At 43.5% G+C, this 25,612-nt stretch overlaps 1 protein-coding gene across 1 annotated transcript in view; it reads right to left on the reverse strand.

Moving 5' to 3' along the window:
- Positions 1–1,025: 1,025 nt before the first annotated feature.
- LOC125281956 (focal adhesion kinase 1-like) overlaps positions 1,026–25,612 on the reverse strand; it is a 54,637-nt gene continuing 30,050 nt past the window's right edge. The window contains exons 4-5 of the mRNA XM_057312878.1: positions 11,377–11,603; positions 1,026–1,339 (exon numbers count right to left, since the gene is read on the reverse strand). Of these exons, the coding sequence (XP_057168861.1) occupies positions 1,169–1,339; positions 11,377–11,571 (366 nt within the window). The 5' untranslated portion in view covers positions 11,572–11,603 and the 3' untranslated portion in view covers positions 1,026–1,168. The remainder of the gene's footprint in view (positions 1,340–11,376; positions 11,604–25,612) is intronic.

Consider the following 25,612-nt stretch of genomic DNA (forward strand, 5'->3'; position numbering starts at 1 on the left):
GAGGTCTACACTCCGCATCTTACTGAGCACTAGGGCTACCGTCATAATGCACTGTGCCTCTGACTTGTCCATATAAATTAAGAAGGAAATAGAATTGTATGGAATAAAAAAACCTACAGGTATTTTTAACTAACTTCTAGGTATTCCTGGCTTTTAAACACTTATTTGATTGACTGGCAAAAGAGCTGGAGGTCAAATCTCTGCTAGCCATTGATGTAACCCAACCAAACTATATTATCACGGAATATCCTGTTAGCTTGTCAGTTCCAGCTGTTTGATAAAGCTGAAAATACAAGCATATTTCTCTGGTAAACTGTAACTAGGACAAGATCGCATTTGACTAGAGATTTATTAACCTCACATGTTTGTTTTTCTTTCCAAATGTGTCTTCTAATCGATTTGGGTGCTGAACTGAAAGTGACCAACACTGAGTACCATCCCCAATCCACAACCACCTTTGTCTCTGTGACTGTGTCTACAAAAATGAGGGTGCCTGCGCACGGGGCTCACCTCCTCTCACACTCTAGTGTTTTACACATATGGTTTCCGACTAACGTGTTGCTCTGCTTAACAGTGGAAAAAATTATTATTTTTTGGAGAGAACCAGAGAAAGGACAATTGTAGAGAATCCTTTTAATTCACTTTCAGTCACAGCAGTCTCACTAAGGTCAGGACGAGTCACTACCTCATTTAATTGTAGCACGTGAACGTCAAGTACACACCCAGTCCTCTCAGGCGAGCCGGAGCGTACCGGGCTCGCGAGCCGTGCTGCCCGTTCATGAGATAATTAGATGTGGTCTCCTCAGGGCTCAGGAAGTCCTGCTGCACAAAAGAATGCTAACAGGACAGAAAGGAAAAGAATGAGGAATTGAGCTCTTCGAGCCGAGGCTGAAACAAAGGAGTCCTGACAAGAGAAGTGTGACTAGCCAAAGGCCATCACCACAGAACCCCTGAGAAGCTCAGGCAGTCCAGAGTCGGTGGTGCCACAAAGACAGACGGAACAGAAGTCTAGAAGAGATCACTGGTTAATCATTACCAGCCAATTTTATTTATACAGGAGTCGTAATTACAATCAGTAAGAAAATTAAGGAAAGACGTTCATCCTCTTGTGTGTGATTTAATATGCAAACAAATCAAGTGTGAGTCACGCCAAAGTAGGTATGTAATCTTACTTCCACTCCTCTGGTGGGTGTGCAAGTTCATACTTCTCCCTCACATTGGAGACACCCATATCCAAATGGAGCCAGTGAACCTCCTCTGACCGCAGGTGACTGAGGCGAAATCCATAGCAGGCCACGTGCTTTACTTTGTGACTGTCCACTATCTTCTGAATGATCCCCTAAAACATACCCCCCACAAAAATGACTGTTATAAACAAACAGAAAAAAAACAACTGTATGCTAAAAATTAATGCAATGTGCATTTCTTTTAGTTAGCAGAAATCTTTGGTAAAAAGAGTATCAAGTTAAATAAATTACTTCATTTTTCTCAGGAATCTTTTTTCTCAAATAGTATTTTTATGAACAAGGAAAAGTTCTGAAAAAAACACAAGAGGCTCTTCCCTTTTCATTAGTGATAACCGAGGCACGGAAACGTAACATGCATTTCTGCAGCTCTACCTCTGCGGCACCCCCAAAACCTGACCAAGCGTTCTGGCCGCCCCTGGAGGTCACGTGCTGAGAACTAGACCTAAGGAGGGGGTCCCACTTTCTGAACCCAGGACAGCATACTGGTTTAGACCAGGCTGCAACTTCATGTCATTTCTTAAGAAACACAGTTAGAAACATACAATGAAGGCCACGCTTCTGATAGTATCGATGATGTAGGAGAAGTTACTGGAAGCTGGGCCTACCCAATCTACTATGAGCTCTCTGTCGCTTACAATGCAGCAATCTAAAATAGTCCCCAAACCTAATGCTCCTGACACACGTGCCCATGAGTTCAGAGTTGAAGGCGGCAGGGAAGGCTGCCTCGCAAAGATGAAGCTTATCCTGGGACGAGGGCAAGGAAGCCGTAACCCCGAGTCTTGACCTGTGCTCTCACGGTTGTGGAGGTCTCGTGCGTACAGGGACGTAAATGGGCAGCACATATGGAAGACTCACATGGGAATACAGCAGAGACCATCCGCTCCCTTACGTGAAGGTGTGCTCATGATAACCACTGCACTCTTCTCAACACTTCAGGCCATTCATAATTTTTAATGAGGCTGCTATTAACATGCAAATGACTGCTAAAGAAAATCACTGTTTTTTTAAATTAGCAATTAACTGAAAGCATCATATTACTTGTAATATAAGGCACATCTTAAAAAGTTCCTACGTATACTAAATATGTCTATATTAGGGCATGATGCTGTTGATAATAAGAATGTTCCTATCCCTACTCATGAGAAAAGAGAAGTAACGTGTCCTATATATGCAAAACCTGTCAAGGACCCAGTGTGTCCACACTAAAGGCATCATCACCTGCCCATGCTCAGCCTCCCCTTCAGACTACTGGATCCCAGGAGAAGGTTGTGTATCGAGCACGGGAGAGTGACATCATCGGGGAGAAAGCACGGACAAAGGACAGGCTGGAGGCGTCAAAGGCAGATGAGCTCTCTGTGGGACAGGAAGGATGTTTGCAGCCTACAGATGTCTGGGTGAAACTGAAGTAAGCATAAATGTCCTTCCTGGCTTTTGATTCAAGGCCCAGAATCTCTGTCAGGCCACCACGAAAGACGCTGCAGGTTGTGTCTACCCAAGGGCACCCAGCCACGGGGCAGCGGGAGCCGAAACCCAGCCCGCCCCCTAGTCTTCACCTCTTGTGCTCTGGGGCAGGGGATCTGCCTAGGGGGAAGAGACAGCCATTTCGAGTAATTCTTTCAGCGGCAACTTCTGCAGCTTCTCCTTGCCAACAACACAAATCCCTGAGCTGCACAGGACAGGCACTGGCGCCGCTTTCGAATTCCCACGAAAGCGCTTTGTCTTCCTGTCCCAGCTCTGCCAATTCACTACCGAGAGCACACCGACACCGGTGGCCCTCACTAAAGCTCGGGTTTTAGCACATCTCTTCACTCCACAGCAGCTCCCTGCTAGCACAGATTCCAGAGCTGCCTCTCTACTGTTAGGGCCGAAGTTTATGTTCACATCCGTCCCCAACCCTCTGTCTCACCAGGTCTATCCTTCGGGGACAAACGGTTTCTTACTGTTGATGTACCATCCACAGTCTGAGAGAAATCCTACCCTTTCTGGATGCCCTCCCTGATGACCCCTAGCAAAGGTTATCTTCATGACCTCTCAAGGAATGGGCACACAGATGCCTACCTGCAGAGAGGCAAGTGTACGGACGCTTAGTCCAGAGCTGTGGAGCCCAGGGGAAAGACAGGCTCCCAACCTGGAGTTTTATGGGATAGATACAGTTTTAGTCCATTCACTTGATCACGCGACCTGAAGACACCCAGTGTGACCTCAGGTTGGGTTCTGTTGAACAAAGAGTTCCCATCCTACAGAACCTCCTCATTAAACAAGGTAGCAACTTTCACTTTCCACTAAAAAATTAAAAGCAATAAACACACAGACATTTCCCTTTATTTCACGTTTTGCTTTTTCTTTATGCTTCCATACTGTGTTCTGTCCTATTTCTCTAGAACTCCTGAATATCTCACTGCTGACTCAGTTTGAATGGTGGCCAAGATTATGAATACACAAGGACTTCTATATTTGAAGCTCAGTACATACACTCAGTAACTTAAATAATTTTGAGAACCAAATATTTGGTTCTGCATAACTGAAAAATAACTTTGAGGACTAGGTATTTAGTAAGGAATGCATACTCAAAAAAAAAAAAACAAAAACAAAAAAAACCCAAACCCAACATTACTACCATATGGAAAAGTATGCATGTATTATTTCTGGAAGACGTACATTCAGAAAAAGATCTCTAGGGAGATAACAGGACAAGGCTTTATAATTTGCCACTAATGGCAGCTGAATTACATTTAAATTTCTCATCCTGGTTTGATGTCCCAGGACAATCCTACCCTACAGTATATAAACCTACACTTTGCTACTCTGAACTATCCCTTTACTCATCTGTATCATATCCCAGAATTTGGAAATATATAATTTTCCTGATTAATTTTCACATGAGATATTCGCAGGAAAAGAATTCTTCTTGAGGATGAAAAGACACTAGCCAGTGTGTACACGAGGCTTCCATCTCATCAGGAACAGAGCACGTAGCCTCAGAGCCATTCTACTACGGGGGGACAGTTATTGTCTTGTCAGCTTCCTTGTTCTGGGGGAGAAAGGGAAGTGGAGGTGCACGCAATTCTGCTATGAACGAGCTTCTAGCTGGCATCGTACACATGCAGCAGCACTGCTTAGAAACAGACGCACTGGGTCAAAAGCTACTTTAAAATGTGACGTTTTGGAAGTATGGCCACCAGGGAAACTATACCAATTATACTTGGCACACAATGTTAGAGACTGTCCTTCACCTCATGCCAATGCTGGGTAAAATTAATCTTAAAGTGTTTATCGATGTGACGGACCATAGAAGGGGGGGCATTTCATTATTATAATTTACATTTCCCTCATTATATACTAGTGAGATGACACTGTACTTTCATTTCTAAAAGTTCTTTTTATGATTCTGCTTGGTTCCACTTGGTCACTTATCTTTCAGACTATGCTCTAGAAAGAAATAATGACCTTTCCACTGGTAGAAAGAAATCCTGCAAACCATTCCTTCATGTTCATCCACTCTTGAATGTTCACTCACTCTTTTGGTCATTTGCATCTAGCCTACATCTGGTGGTAAGACAGCACCCTTAGCCTCCAAAGCCTTAATCTAGAAGGAGAGAGGTGAGCATGAACAGTCTGTGGGGAAGGTGGCAACAAGATAACAAGAGATACTTGCTGTGTCTAGCTGTCTTCTCACAGTGATTTGCAAGATGTCTTTATTCTGAGAGAGATCTAAAACCACACACTGTGTTGTGAACAGTGCTCGTGTCTCTACTTCCCCCCAGGAGTTACAAGTGCACTCATCACTACTGATCTGTTTGTTACAACATCCAGCCGTTATGTTTCTGCGTCTCTCTTTCAGATGCTCCTCACAGTAAGGAAACTGACAGCTGTTACTGTCCTCGGCTCCTCCTGTGCAGGTCTTTCTGTACCACAAAGAAGGCGTGGAGATCCACACCCTGCTCTCCAACATGAGTGCAGCCCTTCTGTCGGCTCAGCACTCACGCAGAAGTCGGCCCCAACTCGGCCAAGACAAAGCACGCCTGTGTCTATCTGCTCCCTACTGCTGCTGTAACCAATAACCACACACGGAGGGGCTTAAAAGAACACAAACGTATACTTCTCCGTTCTGGAAGATCCCAAATCTGAAATGGGTCTCACTGGGCTAAAATCCAGGTGTTGGAAGGGATGTGCTGCTTTCTGGAAGATCTCGGCTGGGTTTCTCCAGCTGCTAGAGGCCCCTCTGTGCGTCTGCACTGCAGCCAACCCTTCATCCGCAGTCCCCTCCCTCGGACCACAGCCAGAAAAGGTCTGCGGCTCCTCATCTCCCCCATCTCAAGGTCCTCTTCATCTCGGTAACATCTTCAAAGTCCCTTCTGCCATGGAAGGTCATATATACACAGGTTCTAGATTAGGATGTGGACTCTTTAAGGGCCATTCTTCTCCCTACCACAATCGCCACCTCTAAGCATCTAGTGATAAGAGAATTCTTTCTCATGCTCTTACTGTCCCATATTCTTCTTAACACTGCTTTTGAGTCTGTTTTTTTCCTTAAGGATTTTCTTTCTAGTTTCTTCCTGGACGATACTCTCCCTCCATTAAAGGAATAATTTAACTAAAATCTCTGTAGTCCTTTCCTGCACCAAAGTTATCTGAAAAACCATAATCAGGGTTCGAGCTTTTAAATGCGCATTCACCCGATCCTCTATCAGACAGAAGAAGTTTACGTCTGAGACACACATAAGGCATCTGTGACACCACCTAGCAGTGAACACTGGAGACCACGGGACTACCACACACGGAGTTCCCCAGGCAGCCCTCTGGGCTGAACTCAGGGAAAACTGCCCGCTGGCTGCCTTCCCCTACAGCCACTAGCCATTCTTAGCACAGCACTGTTCACAGAGCTCCTAACTCCCACAAACTCAGAGAATCCCACACTGTTCACGTGTCTGCCCACTCTGGTCAGCAAGCCGATTTTAAATTGGTCAGAATGCTTCTCTCTACTGTTATTCTTCCTACTACCAGCTTGGTTACAATAGTTAGTCCTAATCCAACCAACTCCATTCACCTTTTAGCAAACTACAGGACTGAATTTCTTGTGTTCACTTCCTCTTGCAGGTTCAGGTAATTACATCACCTTCCTCTAGAGGCTCACGACGAGCACTGAAACCTCGCAGTGTACTACGTAGTCAGGAAAGGGCACTGGGCCTGTTAATAAACTTGAAGATAACTTTGAAGGTGACAAGAATATTGTCCAACAACTCAACTGCAACTTAATCTTTAGCAGCATTATATGGTATTTGCCCAGATTTGGTGTCTGGGTAGAAAATGGATTATTCTAGACCCTGTGATTTAAGGAAAATAGTAACAAGGTAGGAATGAAGGTCTAACAGAAGTTATCAGTAAGGACAGGTATGGTTTTCAATAGGTGTAATCTCTGATTATCAATTCAATTTCTTTTACGGTCATCAGTCTACTACTTTCTACTTCTGCAACCAATGTTCCTAATTTACATTTCTGTCAGAAGTACTCCATTTCATCTAGGATTCGTGTAGTTACTCCAATGGGGTTCTGTCAAGCACCAGTCTGTGTGCCTGCTAGGCCCTGCTGAAGATGCCGGGGACAATACCAGGAGGCAGAAAGGTCCCTGCTGTCACAGAGCTTACGGTCTAGGGAAGAAAGCAGAGAATAAAAGAGCAAACCAATCAAGAAACAAGACAATCTCAGCAAGGACCAATCATCATCCAAATGGGGTGACGGGCAATAGAAAAGGTGGCAGAGAGGGAGCTCTCCGGGGCTGGGAGGCCGAGGGAACGAGGGCAGTCACTGGAAATAAGAACAGGCCACAAAGAGCCAGATCCTGTAGGTCCTCGTAGGCTGCTGAAGGAATCTGGCTTTCCTCTGAGAGAAATGGGGAGTTGCTGGAGGTTTTGAGCAAATGACTGATTACAAGACTGGCATGTTAGAGAAACAGCGCAGGAAGCTGAAAGTCAAAGGGAGCGAGCTGGAGGAGAGAAGGTCATGGGGCGTGACAGGGAGAGGAGAGTCAGGGGCTTCTGAAGGACCTGAACGTTCACCCTACATGAGACAGGAAGCCACAGGAAGGTTCTGAGTTGAGGAGTGACACGCTCTGGCTTTAGTTTTCATAGGGTCACCTGGCTGCTGGGCTGTGAACAGACTCAGGGGTTCCAGGGGGACAGCGGGATGTCAGGAGACCATGTGGCTCGAAGAAGGTGTCGCAGTAGGGGTCAGGTGAAGTGGGAGGATTCTAGGTGCATCTGGTGACCATGTGGCAGGACCGTCTAACGTACTGGGTGTACGACGTAAGCAAAGGAGGAGGAACAGATGATTCTAAGTGTCTGAAAGAAGGGAAGCCCTCAGACTGACACACAGTCCTTTCAGAGTCAGAAGCGTAGAGACGGAGGAGAGGGGCAGATGCAGCTGGGCGGCACACAGGTCCCAAGTTCAGAGGGAGACCAGTCAGAATGAGGGCAGGTGTGGAAAAGGCAGAGCTGGATTAAACGGTGGTCACAGCTTGAAGAGACCAAGAAGATGGAGGAGAGGTGCACGGGGGCTGCACGGAGACCACAGCACGGTGGTGACCTGTGGCCGCCTGCATCCCTACAGCACTTCTTTCTGGGTTCACGGATCTGTTCTATTATGTCTCCTGTTTTCTTAAAGACAGCCTGTGGGATTAACGGTCTACACCCTTATTTCTCTAAAGACACCTTCATTCCCAGTCTTCATGATTGGTAGTCTGTCTGGAAGACTTCTGCGGTACAACTTACTTTCCTGAGCCCTGAGAAGATGCTGTTCCAGTGTTGTCCTGCATCCAGCATTGCTGATGAAAAGTTTGATGTAAATGTCATTCTGTTTCCCAAGTAGGGGATTCCTCTGGTAGAATCTGGAATTTTCTATACACCCTTATTATTCTGAAGTACCACTACAATGTTTCTAGATGACCATTCTTATTCAATATAGTCCGGCATGAGTTAACCCCAATCTGAGCTCTGGAGCTGCCTGGGCCTTGCTACTGACCCGGGGCCAACGCTATGGCCGAGGTAGGTGATGTCTGCCCCCATGGGCTGCTGCTTATTTAGGGGCAGGATGCGCCAGTCTGCCAGCACTTGGCAGGAATCATGACCGGCGTTATGACTCGCACCTGATTTTGGTCGCATCTGGGCAGCCACACCAGCCAGGTTGAGGCAGATGACGTAGACAGAACGTGCTTACGTGCCCATCTCACAGAAAACCCCCCCCCCCCCCGAAGAAGGTGCTGGGCCTCCTCCTACACAGGTGGCCACGTGGGCCAGGGATGGCCTCCGAGTGTCCGAGGCCATGAGGCCTGCACCTGAGACACTGCTTTGTACGCTTTGCCTATAAATGGTGGAGTCCTAGGAATCCTTTCAACAACCATTTAAATTAATTAAAATAAAGTAGCACATATCTGTAAAAGGAGTAAAATTACTAACTGCAGCATGAGAAATAAAACCTCTATAATGAATTACAACAAGAATCCAGATATTTTCTCAACGCCTCCAAAGGTGCTGGTTCTTGAGTCAAGCAAATTACTTTCTACTGAGCACAACTGTCTAGCAGAAATGAAAATGCAAGCTGTACATGTTCCTTTAAAATTTCTAAAAATAAATAAATAGAAATGGGTGAATTCCATTTTAATAACATATTCCATTTAACCTACTATATGTCAAGAACATGATCTTTTCAACAGGCAATCAAAACAGGTTATTAATAAGATATTTTACCTTCTTTTTTCACACTAAGTCTTCAAAACCTTGTATTTTTACACTTACAAGACATCGGCTAAGACTGGCTACGCCCGGGTGTCCACCTGCTGCACACAGTGCCCAGAGCAGGCAGTGCAGCAGGGTGGGGTCTGAATCGAATTATTCAGCTCCTTTGGGTTGTTTTCTAATATTCGGTTACTTTGGATAACAGTAAGCTATCTCTTTTCAGAAACTGGGTGGCCTGGCTTCCTCTTTGCTACCATTATTAAATGGTCTGTTGCTTTCTACCAAGTGCCTATGCTTCCAATCTGAACTCAGCCCCGCACCCATTTCTGCCGGAGGTCACTGGGCCTCAAACGCTGCCACGTTCCTTCCACTGTACCCCTAATGATATATGCCGGTTCCTTTATCTGTAGTGTTCCTTGTGTGGTGCTTCTTGGGGAGAAAGACTGCATGGACATGTGCTTCAGTACTATTCTGTTCAGTTGTGCAAATCCATTACTTTAGAATTAAACTACTGCATTTTCAAATGTTATAGCATTAAATGAACATGAGTGATGAATAACGCCCACCTTCCATCACAGGAAAAGCTGTGGTGAACCAATGCCAACTCAGAGTTCTTTGCCTCAAGGTGAAATCATCAACTGATGGGACCTATTTAATTTCAAACATTTATCAATTACTATGAAGTAAAACCACCTGGTTCTCAGTCACATGGATTTGCTCATATTGATCTTCATAAAGGTCCGACGAATATGTTCTCATAACTTAGGAATGTGAATCTGGTTTAAGTTCTTCTTCACAATATAAACGTTTTCATCTGGTAAGTTTGTAACATTGGCTAAAGGCTTGACATGTGCCCAGGGATCATTGGTTTTCTCCTTGATATGGATCCTCTTGTGTATAGTAAATTTGATACCAAAACACCTTTGTCGTGGAGCCTTTCCACGGTGCATTTTCAGTTATAATCAATCTTGAATGTTTGCTAAATGTCTTGTCAAATTCACATCTCTGAAAGGGCTCCCCTCCTGTACAAATACTCGGAAGTTTATTAAGGCTGATGCAGTGCTTTAAGAGACTTCCTCATTCACTGTAACTGAAATTCACAAAGACTAGAACATATACTAAGAGCCTTCCCATAAGCTCTACATTTGCAAGGTTTCTCTCCAATATGAATCTTCCAATTAACATTAAGGTAGAACACTGGCTGCTGGCCTTTCTACCAAGTGACTCTGTTTATAAAATTAAATATAAAATAAAACTATGGGAAAGCTAGAAAAAGCTATCGAGCTTCATAAAAAGTTGAAGCTTTTTAAAACAAGAGACTACTATATTTCAATTATACCACAAGTAGATGTTAGTACATATTTAAACCCTGAATGAATTATTCACCTTTGAATAATTAATCCACCTGAACAGTGAGTACTGCAATATTATAGAGGTAATGGAAATTACATAGAACTTCAATGTAATACTGTGCCCTTCAATCTAAATTCTGTCAATCCCTTTAATTTGCTTAAAAGTACTTAAGGCATATAAGTTTAAGAGCAGCAGATTAAATAGCTTCATTAGTATAAAAAGAAAGGGGGGAAAAAAGATGTATCTGTTCATCCTGGCATTGGACACTGTCCTCCTTAGAGAAGAACACGGAGTAGGCAGAGGGAAGGAAGGAGCAGTTTCTCTGTAACACCTGGCCAAAGTAAACACCTGCTGAAAACTGGCGTCCTGAACTCAGTTGTCTGAAACCACACCGCTACCCTCTCACCCCCCACTCTCAGCAATCTTGGCCCACGAAGCGCCTCTCACCTCTCTTGGCCACGATGCTCACTGGCCGCCCACAGGCTACCACCCACACTCAACATTACTCACACAGGCAACCTCGCCACCAGGATTGCCTTGGGAAGCACACTCTGCACTGCAACTAAGGCCATGGGTGTCTCCTCCCCACCACAGTAGACAGTAAGCTGTATGAGCAGGGACCCTTTATATCCCCAGAACCTTGACAAATGTCTGGTGTGTGGAACCAATCAGTTTTTGAAGAACCTATCCTATCTGGAGTCATGCAGATACCTTCAAAATTCACTTTATAGAAAATAATTTATTTCCTAAGTATTAGAGGTTGTTTTAATTGCTTTGTTCTCTTATGTCCTAAAATGTTAAAAAAAAAAAAGAGAAAAACATCAATAGCATTATATGAATAACATGATTCAGTTATTATTTTCCTAAGATATGTTACAATTAAAATTCTGTCAGTCACATATTAAGTGAATAAATAATATAAAGAAAAAGTTAACATCACTGTAATATGGGAATAAAAATTTTTATCTTTTTTGGTGTGTGCCATTAACCTAGGCCCATGTAACTTTAATGTCCATGAAGGGTCTCTCCCAGGAAAATGCACTTACCCTGACATCGGTAGCATCTCCATGCCTGATCATACTGGCCCAAGCAGCTGGCTCACTGCTGTTTTCAAAATAATGAAAGACCTTCAACACTCGCTCCATTGCCCCAGGGGAACATTCCACTCCGGTACCCAGGTGAGTTGTGGTACTCGAATTTGGTGTGTGATTCAAGTTTGGGTCAAGGTAAGCAGCTGCCATTATTTTGCTAGATGCTATGTATCTGTCATACTCTAGAAGGGGGAAAAAAAAGCTGTCAGTGTACCATATTTGAAATCTATTAAAATGTGGTTAAAATCTATTAAAACATGATATACTGATCCTTATATTAACAACACTGCTCTATGTTCTTCCCCTATGGTCATGTCATATGCAGAAGGTGAGCATCGGGAGAGCAGAGACCTGACTGACCAAGATAATCGCTGTACTCTCCTGCACCCAGAGCACTACCGAATTCACAATAGCATAACAAATATTTGTTAAATTTTCTTAACAAATTAAAAGACCAGGAGTCCTATTTTAGCTCTGTCAAACATTCACCATGTTATCTATGAACAATGTCACCTCACCGTCCACCCTTTTAAAATCACAGCCTTTAAATCTGTGGGAAAACCTCCCAGGAAAGCCAAATATGTTAATTTTGCTGACTACTTCTGAAAACCTATACATGAGATGCAAGTTCTTTCTTCATACAATAAAAATGCAATGAGTGGTCATGACACATACGAGGCACTGGTGACAAAAACCCCAGAGTTAAAACCAAGTCCTCCCACTTATCCAGTCCCTCAGCAGGAGAGTCAGACAAGTCACAACTGAAAATAAAACGAAACCAGAAAGCACAAACCAACCACTGTCTGGTCTGTCGGTGTGATAGGAAGACTTCCATTTGAATGTGGGGCAATAGCTTGGCCAACATGAACACTCCCACTGAGAAAAGTCAGGTTAAAAACCAGACCAACGGGGCGCCTGGGTGGCACAGCGGCTAAGCGTCTGCCTTCGGCTCAGGGCGTGATCCCGGCGTTGTGGGATCGAGCCTGACATCAGGCTCTTCTGCTATGAGCCTGCTTCTTCCTCTCCCACTCCCCCTGCTTGTGTTCCCTCTCTCGCTGGCTGTCTCTGTCTCTGTCGAATAAATATATAATATCTTTAAAAAAAAGAGAAAAAAAAAAAAACCAGACCAACGTTTGGAGTCCAAGATATTGTGAGGCAACCAGGACAGCAGGGGACATAGGTGGAGACATGAAGAGACACTGAACAACAGCTGCCTCTTCCCAAAGGGCATTTGCCAATTCTGGGCCTTCAAGAGCCTGAAGATCCAAGAAAAAGCCACCAATGAGAGAGAAACCAGCTGAGCTTTTGGCAGTGAGAGACCAAGTTATGAGCATGGGGACCCTAGGACTCTGGTGAGCAGGACAGGCTGGAGAACTGAGCCACACACTCCGCTAGTTGTCCCTTTAAGATAGTTACCAATCCTGAAACCAAGCCCAACGGGAGCCATTAGAAGCTCAGTGAAGCTGAAGACAGGCAGAAGAGACTAGGAGTCCACCTGGGCCCAGCAGACAAAACGGGAACAGCATGACAGACAAACTCAACCTAACCAACAGAAAGCACTACACCCAAGCACAATTCACCTCCGCAAGAGAAGTACCCACTAACTACGCACAGGAGGCAGTCACTAAAACTGACCACGTGGCGGGTGAAAGAGCAAGATTCAATAAATATCAAAGGACTAAAATTATTAAAAGTATATTCTGTCTCTAGCATTAAAGCTGGACAACAACAAAATAATTAAAAAATCACCAACTGTCTGGAAAAAAATCACCGTTTGGAAATTAAGCAACATATTTCAAGTAACCCATTAGCCAAAAAGAAACTCAAAGTATTCTCAATTCAACAATACAATTAAAAAGAAAGATCAATACTACATGCAGACAGAGCTGTCATTAGAATAAAATCTACGCTTTTATTATTTTTTTTAAAGACTTCATTTTTAAGTCATCTCTACACCCAGCCTGGGGCTTGAACTTACAACCCTGAGATCAAGTGTTGCACGTTCCACCTACTGAGTCAGCCTGGCGTCCCTAAGATCAATACTCTTAAATGCATGTATTAGAAATGAAGATTGGAAATTAATGATCTAAATATCCATATTTCACAGTACAATTTGGAAGTTGAACAAAATCAAGGTTTGGTTTTTTGTTTTTTTTTTTTTAACAAGAATAATGCAACTGATAAACCTCTAGCAAGACTAATCAAGGAAAAAAAAGATAAGGCGAAAACTAATGACAGCAAGAATGAAGCAGAACAGATAACAGAATGTTAATAATAGGAAGTAATGATAGAATATCAGATATTATTAAGAATATCATGAACTATGTCAATGAACATAAAAGTTGAGATGCATACACAATTCTTTTTTAAAAGATTTTATTTATTTATTTAACAGAGAAAGAGCACAAAAGCTGGCAGAGGGGCAGAGGGAGAGGGAGAAGGAGGAGGAGGCACCCCAGTGAGCAGGAAGCCTAGCTTGGGGCTTGATCTCAGGACCCTGGGATCATGACCAAAGCCGAAGGCGGACACCTAACCGACGGAGCCACCCAGGTACCCTGAGATGGGGCATACACAATTCTTTACAAAGTACAACTTAAGCCCAAGCCATTAGAAACTGCTGCTGTACGAAACCAAAACCATAAATATAAAGCCCATTTAAATAGACCTATTCCGTTAAAAATGGTCAATCTGCAATTAAAATTCTTCCCACAAAGGAATATCTGAATTCTTCCAATAATTTAAGGAAGGATAATATTAATCTTACAGAAATTCTTCCACTGAACAAAAAGGGAACATTTCCCAACTTATCTTATGAAACCAGCAAAACACTGACACAAAACCAGTCAAGGACAATATGAGAAAGGGTACGAATCAATCTTTCTTACAAACACAGGTGCAATAATCTTTAAAAAAAAAAAAAAGATCAGCAAATGTCATCACGCAATATTTCATAATGTATCATGACCAAGAGGGACCCGTCAGAGGAAGGCAAGGGTGGATAAACACTCAGACAGAGGTCTCTGTTTGCAGCAGTCTTCGTCACACTGTCAGAGCACGGGAGCCACCAAGACACCCTACAGCAGGTGAAAGGATAAAAAACACTGTGGTCTATCCAGGCAATGGAATATTTAGTGCTAAAAAGCAATGAGCTACCAAACCATGAAAAGACTTGGAGGAAACTTCAATGCGTATTACTAAGTGAGAGAAGCCGATCACATTATATGATTCCAAATATATGACATTCTAGGAATGGCAAACCCACAGAGACAGTAAAAATTTCAGTGGATGCAGAGTTTGGGGGGGGGCAAGGATGAAAAAGTGGAGCAAAAAGGACTTTTCAGGCAGCAAAAAGATTATGTAGGACAGTATAATGAGGATACATGTCATTATATATCTGTGCAAACCCGCAGAACGTACACCACAAGAGTGACCCCGACAGTAAACCGTGGACTTCGGCGATAACTGATGGGTCCATGTAGGTTCACCAGTTATAACAGATGTACCACTCTGCTGGGGGATGCTGATAATGGGGAAGTGTAGCAAAAAGCCTCGCTTGGGACTTCTCATTCCATAGTTGAGACCTGCTCAGGCATCAGAGCTCTGACACTCAGCACACTGCCCCAGGCAGCACTGCGGGGAGGGTGGGGGAGGGGGGTGCAGGGCAGGGCTTCCTAAAACGGAATGCTAATCTCGCTGCTGACTATCGGAGCCTCGGCTCTCCCTTGAACACAGAAGATAGACACCTTTTCTGCTCTTGAAAGAAGTAGGGCAGTCCCAAGTCAGGGTGTGAGGAAACAAGGTGCTGACAAAACTTGGAGTTCAAGCTGGGCCTCACCCCACAGTCTGATATAAATACTCCATAAAATAGCACAGATGCAAGAGAGGAAGCAAAAAACTCCCAGAGTTCCCTAGCTGATATTCACTATAACACCCCAAGATCCCACCAAGACAGCAAACTGATTCTCCTTGAAATATGCCAGCCCTTTAATAAAACTTGAGATGTCTGCCAGAACATGAGAGAAGGAGCAAAGAATGCAAACTGTTACAGCTCAATTTTAAAAACTTCAGACATAAACAAGTTTGGAGAGTTTTTAAGAAGTTGGTGATGACCCTAGTTACAGGAAATCCTTAAACAAACTAGACTGCTGTAAAAACCTTCCTCTCCCAAATGTTGTTCTTTCACACAAGATTCGGGTTTCTCTTCTCATCAAGAGTCTAATCTGAATACACTAAATTTCCTATATTGATTTTACTTAACAAAGAGCTAACGTTACTTAAATATTTAATGTTATATCAATACGTGACCGCCTGTATTTTCCAAAAGTCGCTGTGAAAGTGCCTCCTGCTCCAGTGTGACTCTGCCTCTCTCTTCCACAGGTGGAGGCCACGTTCCTTCCCCTCACATCTGGGGGGGCTCCTGACGCACCTAAGAAACATCCCGCGCCAGGTATTAAGAGGCAAACTAGGTTCCCTTGGTTCTCTTGGGCTGCTCGCTCATGAAACCCAACCACATGCTACCCAGAAGCGCAAGAAGCCCGAGAACTGAGCTCCAAGAACCAAAGCCTGAGCTGAGCTGCCCGCTGACAGGCAGCATCGAGTTCCGAGGCCCGTGGCAGAGCCAGCCTCCGAGTGGGCCCTCTGGCTGCCCGCTGTGCCTCCTGAGCTCCCGCCACATGGAAACAGCTGTCCCTGCGGAGCCCTGTCCAGACAACAGATTGGAACAAAATAATTCTTGTCATTTTAAGCCACTAAGTGTTGGGATGACTTGTTATCAGCAAAGATAACTAATATCGCATGGATCCCAACTAAAGGAAGCACGGGTGGTTCTCGCTTTGCACAGGAGTGTGGGGCCTACGATGACTTGACAAAAGTGGTTTGAACAGCACTTGCCTTCTTCTTCCCCTCGCTCTATGACTAAAGACACGGAGTAAGTATCTTTCCAATGCCTTGGCAAACTGTCATGCTCCTTTCTAAGTTTTGGGTCAGCCTCCATCATTGTAGCCTCGTACATTCAGTGTCGTAAGCCACCTCCGAAAGCGCCTCTGCTGCGAACTTTCTTGCCACGTCTCCTCCTCCGGAACATCCTCTTTTTTGTCACAACTCTCTTCCTCACTTGTCAATAAGTTCACCTTTATTTGCAAAGCTCCTCTGACCACACAACTAGAAAGTCTGGCTCCACAGCAAAGTCAACATTCCTACAGTCAGCTATGTGCTTCTGTGACCGTCTCAGTCAGAACGCTGCACGGTGATCCGCACGGCGCAGGAAGCTTCTGCCGCACCGCACACCACACACTTACACTCTCCGTTACTTCCCGCCGCACTGCTGGGATTTCTGCGTCCGCATCACCTCCAGCTGTAGCACGCAGAGCCTGCCCAAACTCCACACACCGGCTTTAAGAGCTGAAATAACTGCTGGGTCCACTGGCCAGAGTAACGCAACTAAGTCCGCTGGTTCCTGGGGCGGCTTCATGCAAGCCGAGGGCTCGGCTGCTCCCGCTCCACGGTCACCAGCTTCACAGGACCTCGGCCCGGTCAATTTCACTTCCAGTGTTACCATTTGCTGCTTCAACGCTGCAACTCATCTTTGTTGTCCAATTCCCTCCTGTGATGATCCATTTTTGTAAAATGTCACAGGGGTTTATCCCTGGCAAACAAGAAGGCACCACGACTACACATTTGCTGTCTGTGTATAAACTGAGTAACAGACGCAGGGTGGCCAGTCAGCAGCAGACTGGGAAAGAGCTACCGTGACCGGCCGCTGGTCACACTTCACATCTGTTGCTTCTGTAGTGATCTGCAGACCGAGTCTGTACTTGATGCAATTGCCCACAGGTGATACATGTGTTAACTAAAACGGAACCATTCTGTTGAGGACGGGCATTATTTAAGCCACAGAAATTGATATTCGTACATACTGGAACCATGCAAAGCATGGACTGCCGGCATAACAATTCAACGAATATCTTCATTACACAGACTGTTTTTTGGATTTCGGATAATATGGCAAACTATGTAAATCATTTACTTTACTTGAGATATCACTATAAAAATTTTAATGCTATATATCTCATGAAAATATTCAACATTAGTCTTTAATATCAACTATAAATTAATTTCTAAGACTGCTAACACCGAGACCTTGAAAGTAATTGGTGAATAATTTCTGGAGACTTAAAAAAATTCCTAAGGAAATGAGGAATGGCAAAATATAAAGAATACAACTGTGCTGAGTTACATACAGTCTTACTTAATTCAGCCAATTTAAACATGTTATTTGTAAAACCCACATTAACAAAGTGTTGTTAAGATGAACATGTTTTAAATCTAAAGTTAATGTGACAAGTGTAGTTAAGTCATAGCAGTTAAGTCATCATAACCTACTTGTGTTTGTTTATGTATTTATGTTTTAAAGATTTTATTTATTTACGAATGTACGTTATGGGAGATTACTGACTCAATGAAATGATCCAATGTCAGAATCATCAGCATCCCTGAGGGGGTGGAGAAAAACAGAGGTCTAGAAGAGATATTTGAACAAACTGTAGCTGAAAACTCCCCTAATCTAGCAAGGGAAACAAACATTCGTGTCCAAGAGGCAGAGAGGACCCCTCTCAAGCTCAACCACGACAAACCTACGCCACGTCACGTCATAGTGCATTTCGCAAATATTAGATCCAAGGATACAGTATTGAAAGCGGCCAGGGCAAAGAAATTTCTCACGTACCAAGGCAAAGGCATCAGAATTACGTCAGACCTGTCTACACAGACCTGGAATGAGAAAAAGGGTTGGGGGGGCATTTTTAAAGCTCTTTCAGAGAAAAACATGCAGCCAAGGATCCTTTATCCAGCAAGGCTGTCATTCAGAATTGATGGAGAAATAAAGACATTTCAGAATCGCCAGTCATTAACCAATTTCGTAACCACGAAACCAGCCCTACAGGAGATATTAAGGGGGGTTCTATAAAGGTAAAAAGGCCCCAAGAGTGATACAGAACAGAAAGTCACAGCCAATACAAACAAAGACTTTACTGGCAACATGGCATCATTAAAATCATATCTCTCAGTTCTTAGAGCCAATCAAATGGTTTAAACACTCCCATAAAACACCACAGGGTTGCAGATTGGATAAAAAGAAATGACCCATCCATTTGCTGTCTACAAGAGACTCATTTGAAACCCAAAGATGCATTCAGACTGAGAGTAAGGGGATGGAGTACCATCTTTCACGCAAATGGACCTCAAAAGAAAGCTGGGGTAGCAATTCTCATATCAGATAGACTGGATTTTAAACGAGAGACTATAGTTAGAGATGCAGAAGGGCACTATATTATTCTTAAAGGAAGTATTCAACAAGTGGATATGACAATTATAAATATATATGCCCCCAACAGGGGAGCAGCAAGATACACAAGCCAACTCTTAACCAGAATAAAGAGACATACAGATAAAAATACATTAATAGTAGGGGACCTCAACACTCCACTATCAGAAATAGAACACCCCGGCAAAAACTAAGCAAAGAATCAAAGGCTTTGAATGCCATACTCGACGAGTTGGACCTCATAGATATACATAGAACACTACACCCCAGAACCAAAGAATACTCATTCTATTCTAATGCCCATGGAACATTCTCAAGAATACACCATGTTCTGGGACACAAAACAGGTCTCAACCGATACCAAAAGATTGAAATTATCCCCTGCATATTCTCAGACCACAACGCTCTGATTGGAACTCAACCAGAGGAAAAATTTGGAAGAAACTCAAACACTTGGAGACTAAGAACCGTCCTGCTCAGGAATGACTCGATAAACCAGGAAATCAAAAATCAACTTAAACAATTTATGGAGACGAACGAGAATGAAAACACAATGGTCCAAAACCTATGGGATACTGCAAAGGCAGTCCTAAGGGGAAAATACATAGCCATCCAAGCCTCACTCAAAAGAATAGAAAAATCTAAAATGCAGCTTTTATATTCTCACCTCAAGAAGCTGGAACAGCAACAGAGGGACAGGCCTAATCCACTCACGAGGAAGCAGTTGACCAAAATTAGAGCAGAAATCAATCAATCAGAAACCAGAAGTACAGGAGAGCAGATCAACAGGACTAGAAGCTGGTTCTTTGAGAGAATCAATAAAATTGACAGACCACTGGCAAGACTTATCCAAAAGAAAAGAGAAAGAACCCAAATTATTAAAATTATGAATGAAAAAAGGAGAGGTCACGACCAACACCATTGAAATTGGAAGGATTATTAGAAATTTTTATCAACAGCTATATGCCAATAAACTAAGTAATCTGGAAGAGATGGAATCCTTCCTGGAAACCTATTAACTACCAAGATTGAAACAGGAAGAAATTGATTTCTTAAACAGGCCAATTAATTATGAAGAAATTGAGTCAGTGATAAACAACCTTCCAAAGAACAAAACTCCAGGCCCAGATGGTTTTCCTGGGGAATTCTACCAAACCATTCAAAGAAGAAATAATACCTATTCTCCTAAAGCTATTTCAAAAAATAGAAACAGAAGGAAAGCTACCAAACTCATTCTATGAGGCCAATATTACCTTGATCCCCAAACCAGGCAAAGACCCCCTCAAAACGGAGAATGACAGACCGATTTCCCTAATGAATATGGACGCCAAAATCCTCAACAAGATACTTACTAATAGAATCCAACAGTACATTAAAAGGATTCTCCATCATGATCAAGTGGGATTCATACCTGGGATGCAAGCGTGGTTCAATATTCGCAAATCAATCAGCGTGATACATCATATCAACAAGAAAAGACTCAGGAACCATATGATCCTCTCAATTGATGCCGAAAAAGCATTTGACAAAATACAGCATCCTTTCCTGATTAAAACCCTTCAGAGTGTAGGAATAGAGGGTACACTTCTCAATCTCATAAAAGCCATCTATGAAAAGCCTACAGCAAATATCATTCTCAATGGGGAAAAGCTGGAAGCCTTTCCCTTAAGATCAGGAACACGACAAAGATGCCCACTCTCGCCACTATTATTCAACATAGTACTAGAAGTCCTTGCAACAGCAATCAGACGACAAAAAGGGATCAAAGGTATCCAAATCGGCAAAGAAGAAGTCAAAATGTCTCTCTTCGCAGATGACATGATACTCTAAATGGAAAACCCAAAAGAAGCCACTCCCAAACTATTAGAAGTTATAGAGCAATTCAGTAACGTGGCGGGATACAAAATCAATGCTCAGAAATCAGTTGCATTTCTATACACGAATAACGAGACCGAAGAAAGAGAAATGAGGGAATCCATCCCATTTACAATAGCACCAAAAACCATACGTTACCTTCAAATTAACTTAACCAGAGACGTAAAGGGCCTATATTCTAGAAACTATAAATTACTCTTGAAAGACATTGAGGAAGACAGAAAAAGATGGAAAAATATTCCATGCTCATGGATCGGAAGAATTAACATAGTTAAAATGTCCATGCTACCCAGAACAATCTACACTTTCACTGCTATCCCGATCAAAATACCGAGGACATTTTTCAAAGAACTGGAACAAATAGTCCTTAAATTTGTATAGAAACAGAAAAGGCCCCAAATCTCCAAGGAACTGTTGAAAAGGAAAAACAAAGCTGGGGGCATCACAATGCCGGATTTCGAGCTGTACTACAAAGCTGTGATCACAAAGACAGCATGGTACTGGCACAAAAACAGACACATAGACCAATGGAACAGAACAGAGAACCCAGAAATGGACCCTCGGCTCTTTGGGCAACTAATCTTTGATAAAGCAAGAAAAAACATCCGGTGGGAAAAAGACAGTCTCTTCAATAAATGGTGCTGGGAAAATTGGACAGCTACATGCAAAAGAATGAAACTTGACCACTCTCTCACACCATACACAAAAATAAACTCCAAATGGATGAAAGACCTCGATGTGAGACAGGAATCCATCAAAATTCTAGAGGGGAGCACAGGCAGCAACCTCTACGACATCGGCCAAAGCAACCTTTTTCATGACACATCCCCAAAGGCAAGAGAAACAAAAGATAAAATGAACTTATGGGACTTCATCAAGATAAAAAGCTTCTGCACAGCCAAGGAAACAGTCAAAAAAACTAAGAGGCAGCCCACAGAATGGGAGAATATATTTACAAGTGACACTACAGATAAAGGACTGGTATCCAAGATCTACAAAGAACTTCTCAAACTCAATACACGAGAAACAAATAAACAAATCAAAAAATGGGCAGAAGATATGAATAGACACTTTTCCAATGAAGACATACAAATGGCTAACAGACACATGAAAAAATGTTCAAAATCATTAGCCATCAGGGAAATTCAAATCAAAACCACACTGAGATACCACCTTACGCCAGTTAGAATGGCAAAAATAGACAAGGCAAGAGACAACAATTGCTGGAGAGGATGTGGAGAAAGGGGATCCCTCCTACATTGTTGGTGGGAATGCAAGTTGGTACAGCCACTCTGGAAAACAGTGTGGAGGTCCCTTAAAAAGTTAAAAATTGAGCTACCCTATGATCCAGCCATTGCACTACTGGGTGTTTACCCCAAAGATACAGACGTAGTGAAGAGAAGGGCCATATGCACCCCAATGTTCATAGCAGCAATGTCCACAATAGCTAAATCGTGGAAGGAGCCGAGATGCCCTTCAACAGATGACTGGATTAAGAAGTTGTGGTCCATATATACAATGGAATATTACTCAGCTATCAGAAAGAACGAATTCTCAACATTTGCTGCAACATGGACGGCACTGGAGGAGATAATGCTAACTGAAATAAGTCAAGCAGCGAAAGACAACTATCATATGATTTCTCTCATCTATGGAACATAAGAACTAGGATGATCAGTAGGGGAAGAAAGGGATAAAGAAAGGGGGGGTAATCAGAAGGGGGAATGAAACATGAGAGACTATGGACTATGAGAAACAAACTGAGGGCCTCAGAGGGGAGGGGGGTGGGGGAATGGGATAGACCGGTGATGGGTAGTAAGGAGGGCACGTATTGCATGGTGCACTGGGTGTTATACGCAACTAATGAATCATCGAGCCTTACATCGGAAACCGGGGATGTACTGTATGGTGACTAACATAATATAATAAAAAATCATTAAAAAAAAATAAAGATTTTATTGATTTGACAGAAAGAAAGAGAGAGCACAGCAGGGGGAGGAGGAGGGGGTAGGGGCACAGGGGACAGACAGAAGCAGACCCTGATGTGAGGCTCTATCCCAAAACCCGGAGACCATGACCTGAGCTGAAGGCAGACCAACTGAGCCACCCAGGTGCCCCCACTTGCATATATTTAAACTCAGAAACAGAGAGGTGGCCACTGGCCAACACTGTCATCTATAAAAGGAGGAAAACTTAGAAACAATCAGAAATAACCTTTTCCATGGATCCAATTAGCTAAACACCTAAAACAAATATGAAAGAGATTCTATCTTGGGATCCAGATGGAAAACTGATCTTTTCCTTTCGGAATATTATAGTAACTTTCTACATTGGACATTTCTAACATTGCTAAGCCCTTCTCATTTTTTGTACTTGACAAAAACCAAAACTATACAACTGCTTTGTCAATTTAGAATATTAAAAATAATTAAGGCATACCCTGTGCTGGATTTCCTAATTTTTTTTAAAGATGTATTCATTTATTTGAGAGAGGGAGGGAAGGGGAGGGAGGGAAACATGTGAGCAGGGTGGGGAGAGGGCAGAGGGAGAGAGAGGATCTCACACAGACTCCCTGCTGAGCGCAGAGCCCAACATGAGGAGGGATGCAGGACTCATTGCCGGGCTCAATCCCATGACCCGTGAGACCATGAACTTAGCGGAAACCAAGGGCTGGACATGCAACCATCTGAGCCACCCAGGTGCCCCTGGATTTCTAAACTTCTGATTGCTATGTTACGGAAGCCACCTCTGTGTGCTCGGGTGGCTGCACTGATGGCTCTAACAGGCATATGTCCTCCCATTTAAAGCCTGAAGCCTGTACTAACACCTGTGAAGGTAAAAGGAGAATCCTGGAGGCCCTACACACAACAAGCAGGTCTTATGTTTCTACTATTTCCGGTATCATGAAACAGTTGTCCAGTTCGATTTAATGAAGCCAGAAGGACTTCAATCAGATAACCCAACTGACCCTACCAAAACTCACAGATACTAGACATCTTTATCTTACGTTGGTTCAGTCTACTAACCTGTTCAGTGACCGTTCCAGTCCTCTCTGCCCTCCTACTATCTTTCCCTTTCCCTGTCTTTCCAAAACAAGCACATTAGCGGACAATCTGTCCAACTGTCTATTTGATTCTCTATCCCTACAACTTTCTAACAAGGACCTTAGAACTGAAGCTAGGAACACAAATGGTACTGTACTTCACCCCAAATCTAAGAATCACATTTCCTTTCACCTCCGATACCAGAATATTATTAACCCCAAGACACCTAAACTAGGCTCCAGGCGCCACTAACTAACCAACAATACTGGTATTTCCCTGAGCCCCAACGGAGCTCAGGGACTCTGAGGAATCGGGAGAACACGTGACCCCGAGGATCAACAGTCTGGGCCAGCAGCCTTCCTCAGAGAACTACACCGACACTAGTATGGCTCTATTTAAATTCTCTCAGGGTATCTGTATGCCCCACCGAGACCAATTTAATTACAGACTGACTGTTAAAAGCCAGGTATCACATGCAATAGATGTATATTCTCTCAAAACATAACCACCCAACTATTCTTTGTGGAATCAGGTGATCGCCCCCAGCGTACCTGATCAAATGAACTCTGCAGTTCCTTGTATTTAGTAACGGTCGGAGGGTCTGAAAACCTATAGTTCCCCGGTCTGTAGGAGGGTCTCTACGCCGGCTAGGAGCTCCCAGCCGAGAGCACGGGACCATGTTACCGGTAGCTACGGCCCACGGAACACGACACCAGCCCAAGCTCTAAGGGCTCACCTCACCAGCAAAAGTTCATCAGCTCACAGGCTTAGATGTTATAGTCATTCTCGACCATTCACTGGATAGCCAAGGCGGAACTGTACAACAGGTATACTGGGTCAATAATTTAGAAAAGGGGAAATAACTGACGGATTCGAGGGGGAAAAAAAGTCCACTTTGTTATCCAAGACGGACCAACCTGATCCAAGAGACTTTTTCTCTCAGGCCTTAAGCGAACTAGAAAACCAGCCATAATGAAGGTTCCCCCAGTTTCTCGTGACTGTTGTGTTAGCATCTTCTTCTGTGTTAGGTAGCTAGATATTTAAATATTGTAACAAAGCCACTGTGCTGAGCTAAGATCCAATTAACGCTACAGTAACAAAAGGAACCGAAATGGATAAAAAGGTGGTCTGGAGAAACCATGATGAGGAAAATGGCCCAGAAGTGGCCTAACTAAAGAAGAAGGTACTCCAAGAGGCCACTAGCCGAAGTCACCCAATAGAGGAACATGTCACGCACACTGCACTGTTTCTAGGAGCACCCGCAGGGAACTGAGGCTGCCTCTCAGACGCCATCCATGTGCTCCAAGCAAACTTCGATAAACTGCAGCCAATCAGCCAGAGGTCAGATCAAGACACAAATGTAAAGGTGCTGCTTAATAATTTCCATCTTCTCTATTCTAACAGAACAATAACATTTAGTGATATGAATGCTGAAACAAACTGGCCTATCCATACAACAGAGCAGAAGAGCATTCAGCCATAACAAGGACAAAGTCCTGGTACCACTACACCATGGATAAACCTTGACGTCATTGGGGTAAGTCAAAGAAGCCAGACAAAAGGCCGTAGGTTGCAGGAGCCATGTATATGACAATCCCAGAAGAGGCAAATCCAAGGGGACAGAAAGCAGGTACGTGCTTGCCAGAGGCTGGAGGGAGGGAGATGGGGAGTGCCTGGCTATGGGTATTGGGTCTCTTTTTGGGGTGACGGAGCCAGACAGCGGCGATGTTCGCACAACCCTGTGTGTACACTTAAAACCACATGGAGAATTTCATGTCACATGTGAAATTCTGTTATGTGAAATTTATCTCCATTTTTAAAATTTATTTTTTAAGTATAGTTTTTCTATGGCTCCAAAATCTTAAACACCAACAATGCTAATAAGCGTGGCAAAGATGTGGAGCAAATAGAGCTTTTCTATGCTGGTAGCTGGGCTATAATCTGATACAGG

Source organism: Ursus arctos, unplaced genomic scaffold (assembly GCF_023065955.2).
Source record: "Ursus arctos isolate Adak ecotype North America unplaced genomic scaffold, UrsArc2.0 scaffold_16, whole genome shotgun sequence".
Taxonomy (NCBI): Eukaryota; Metazoa; Chordata; class Mammalia; order Carnivora; family Ursidae; genus Ursus; species Ursus arctos.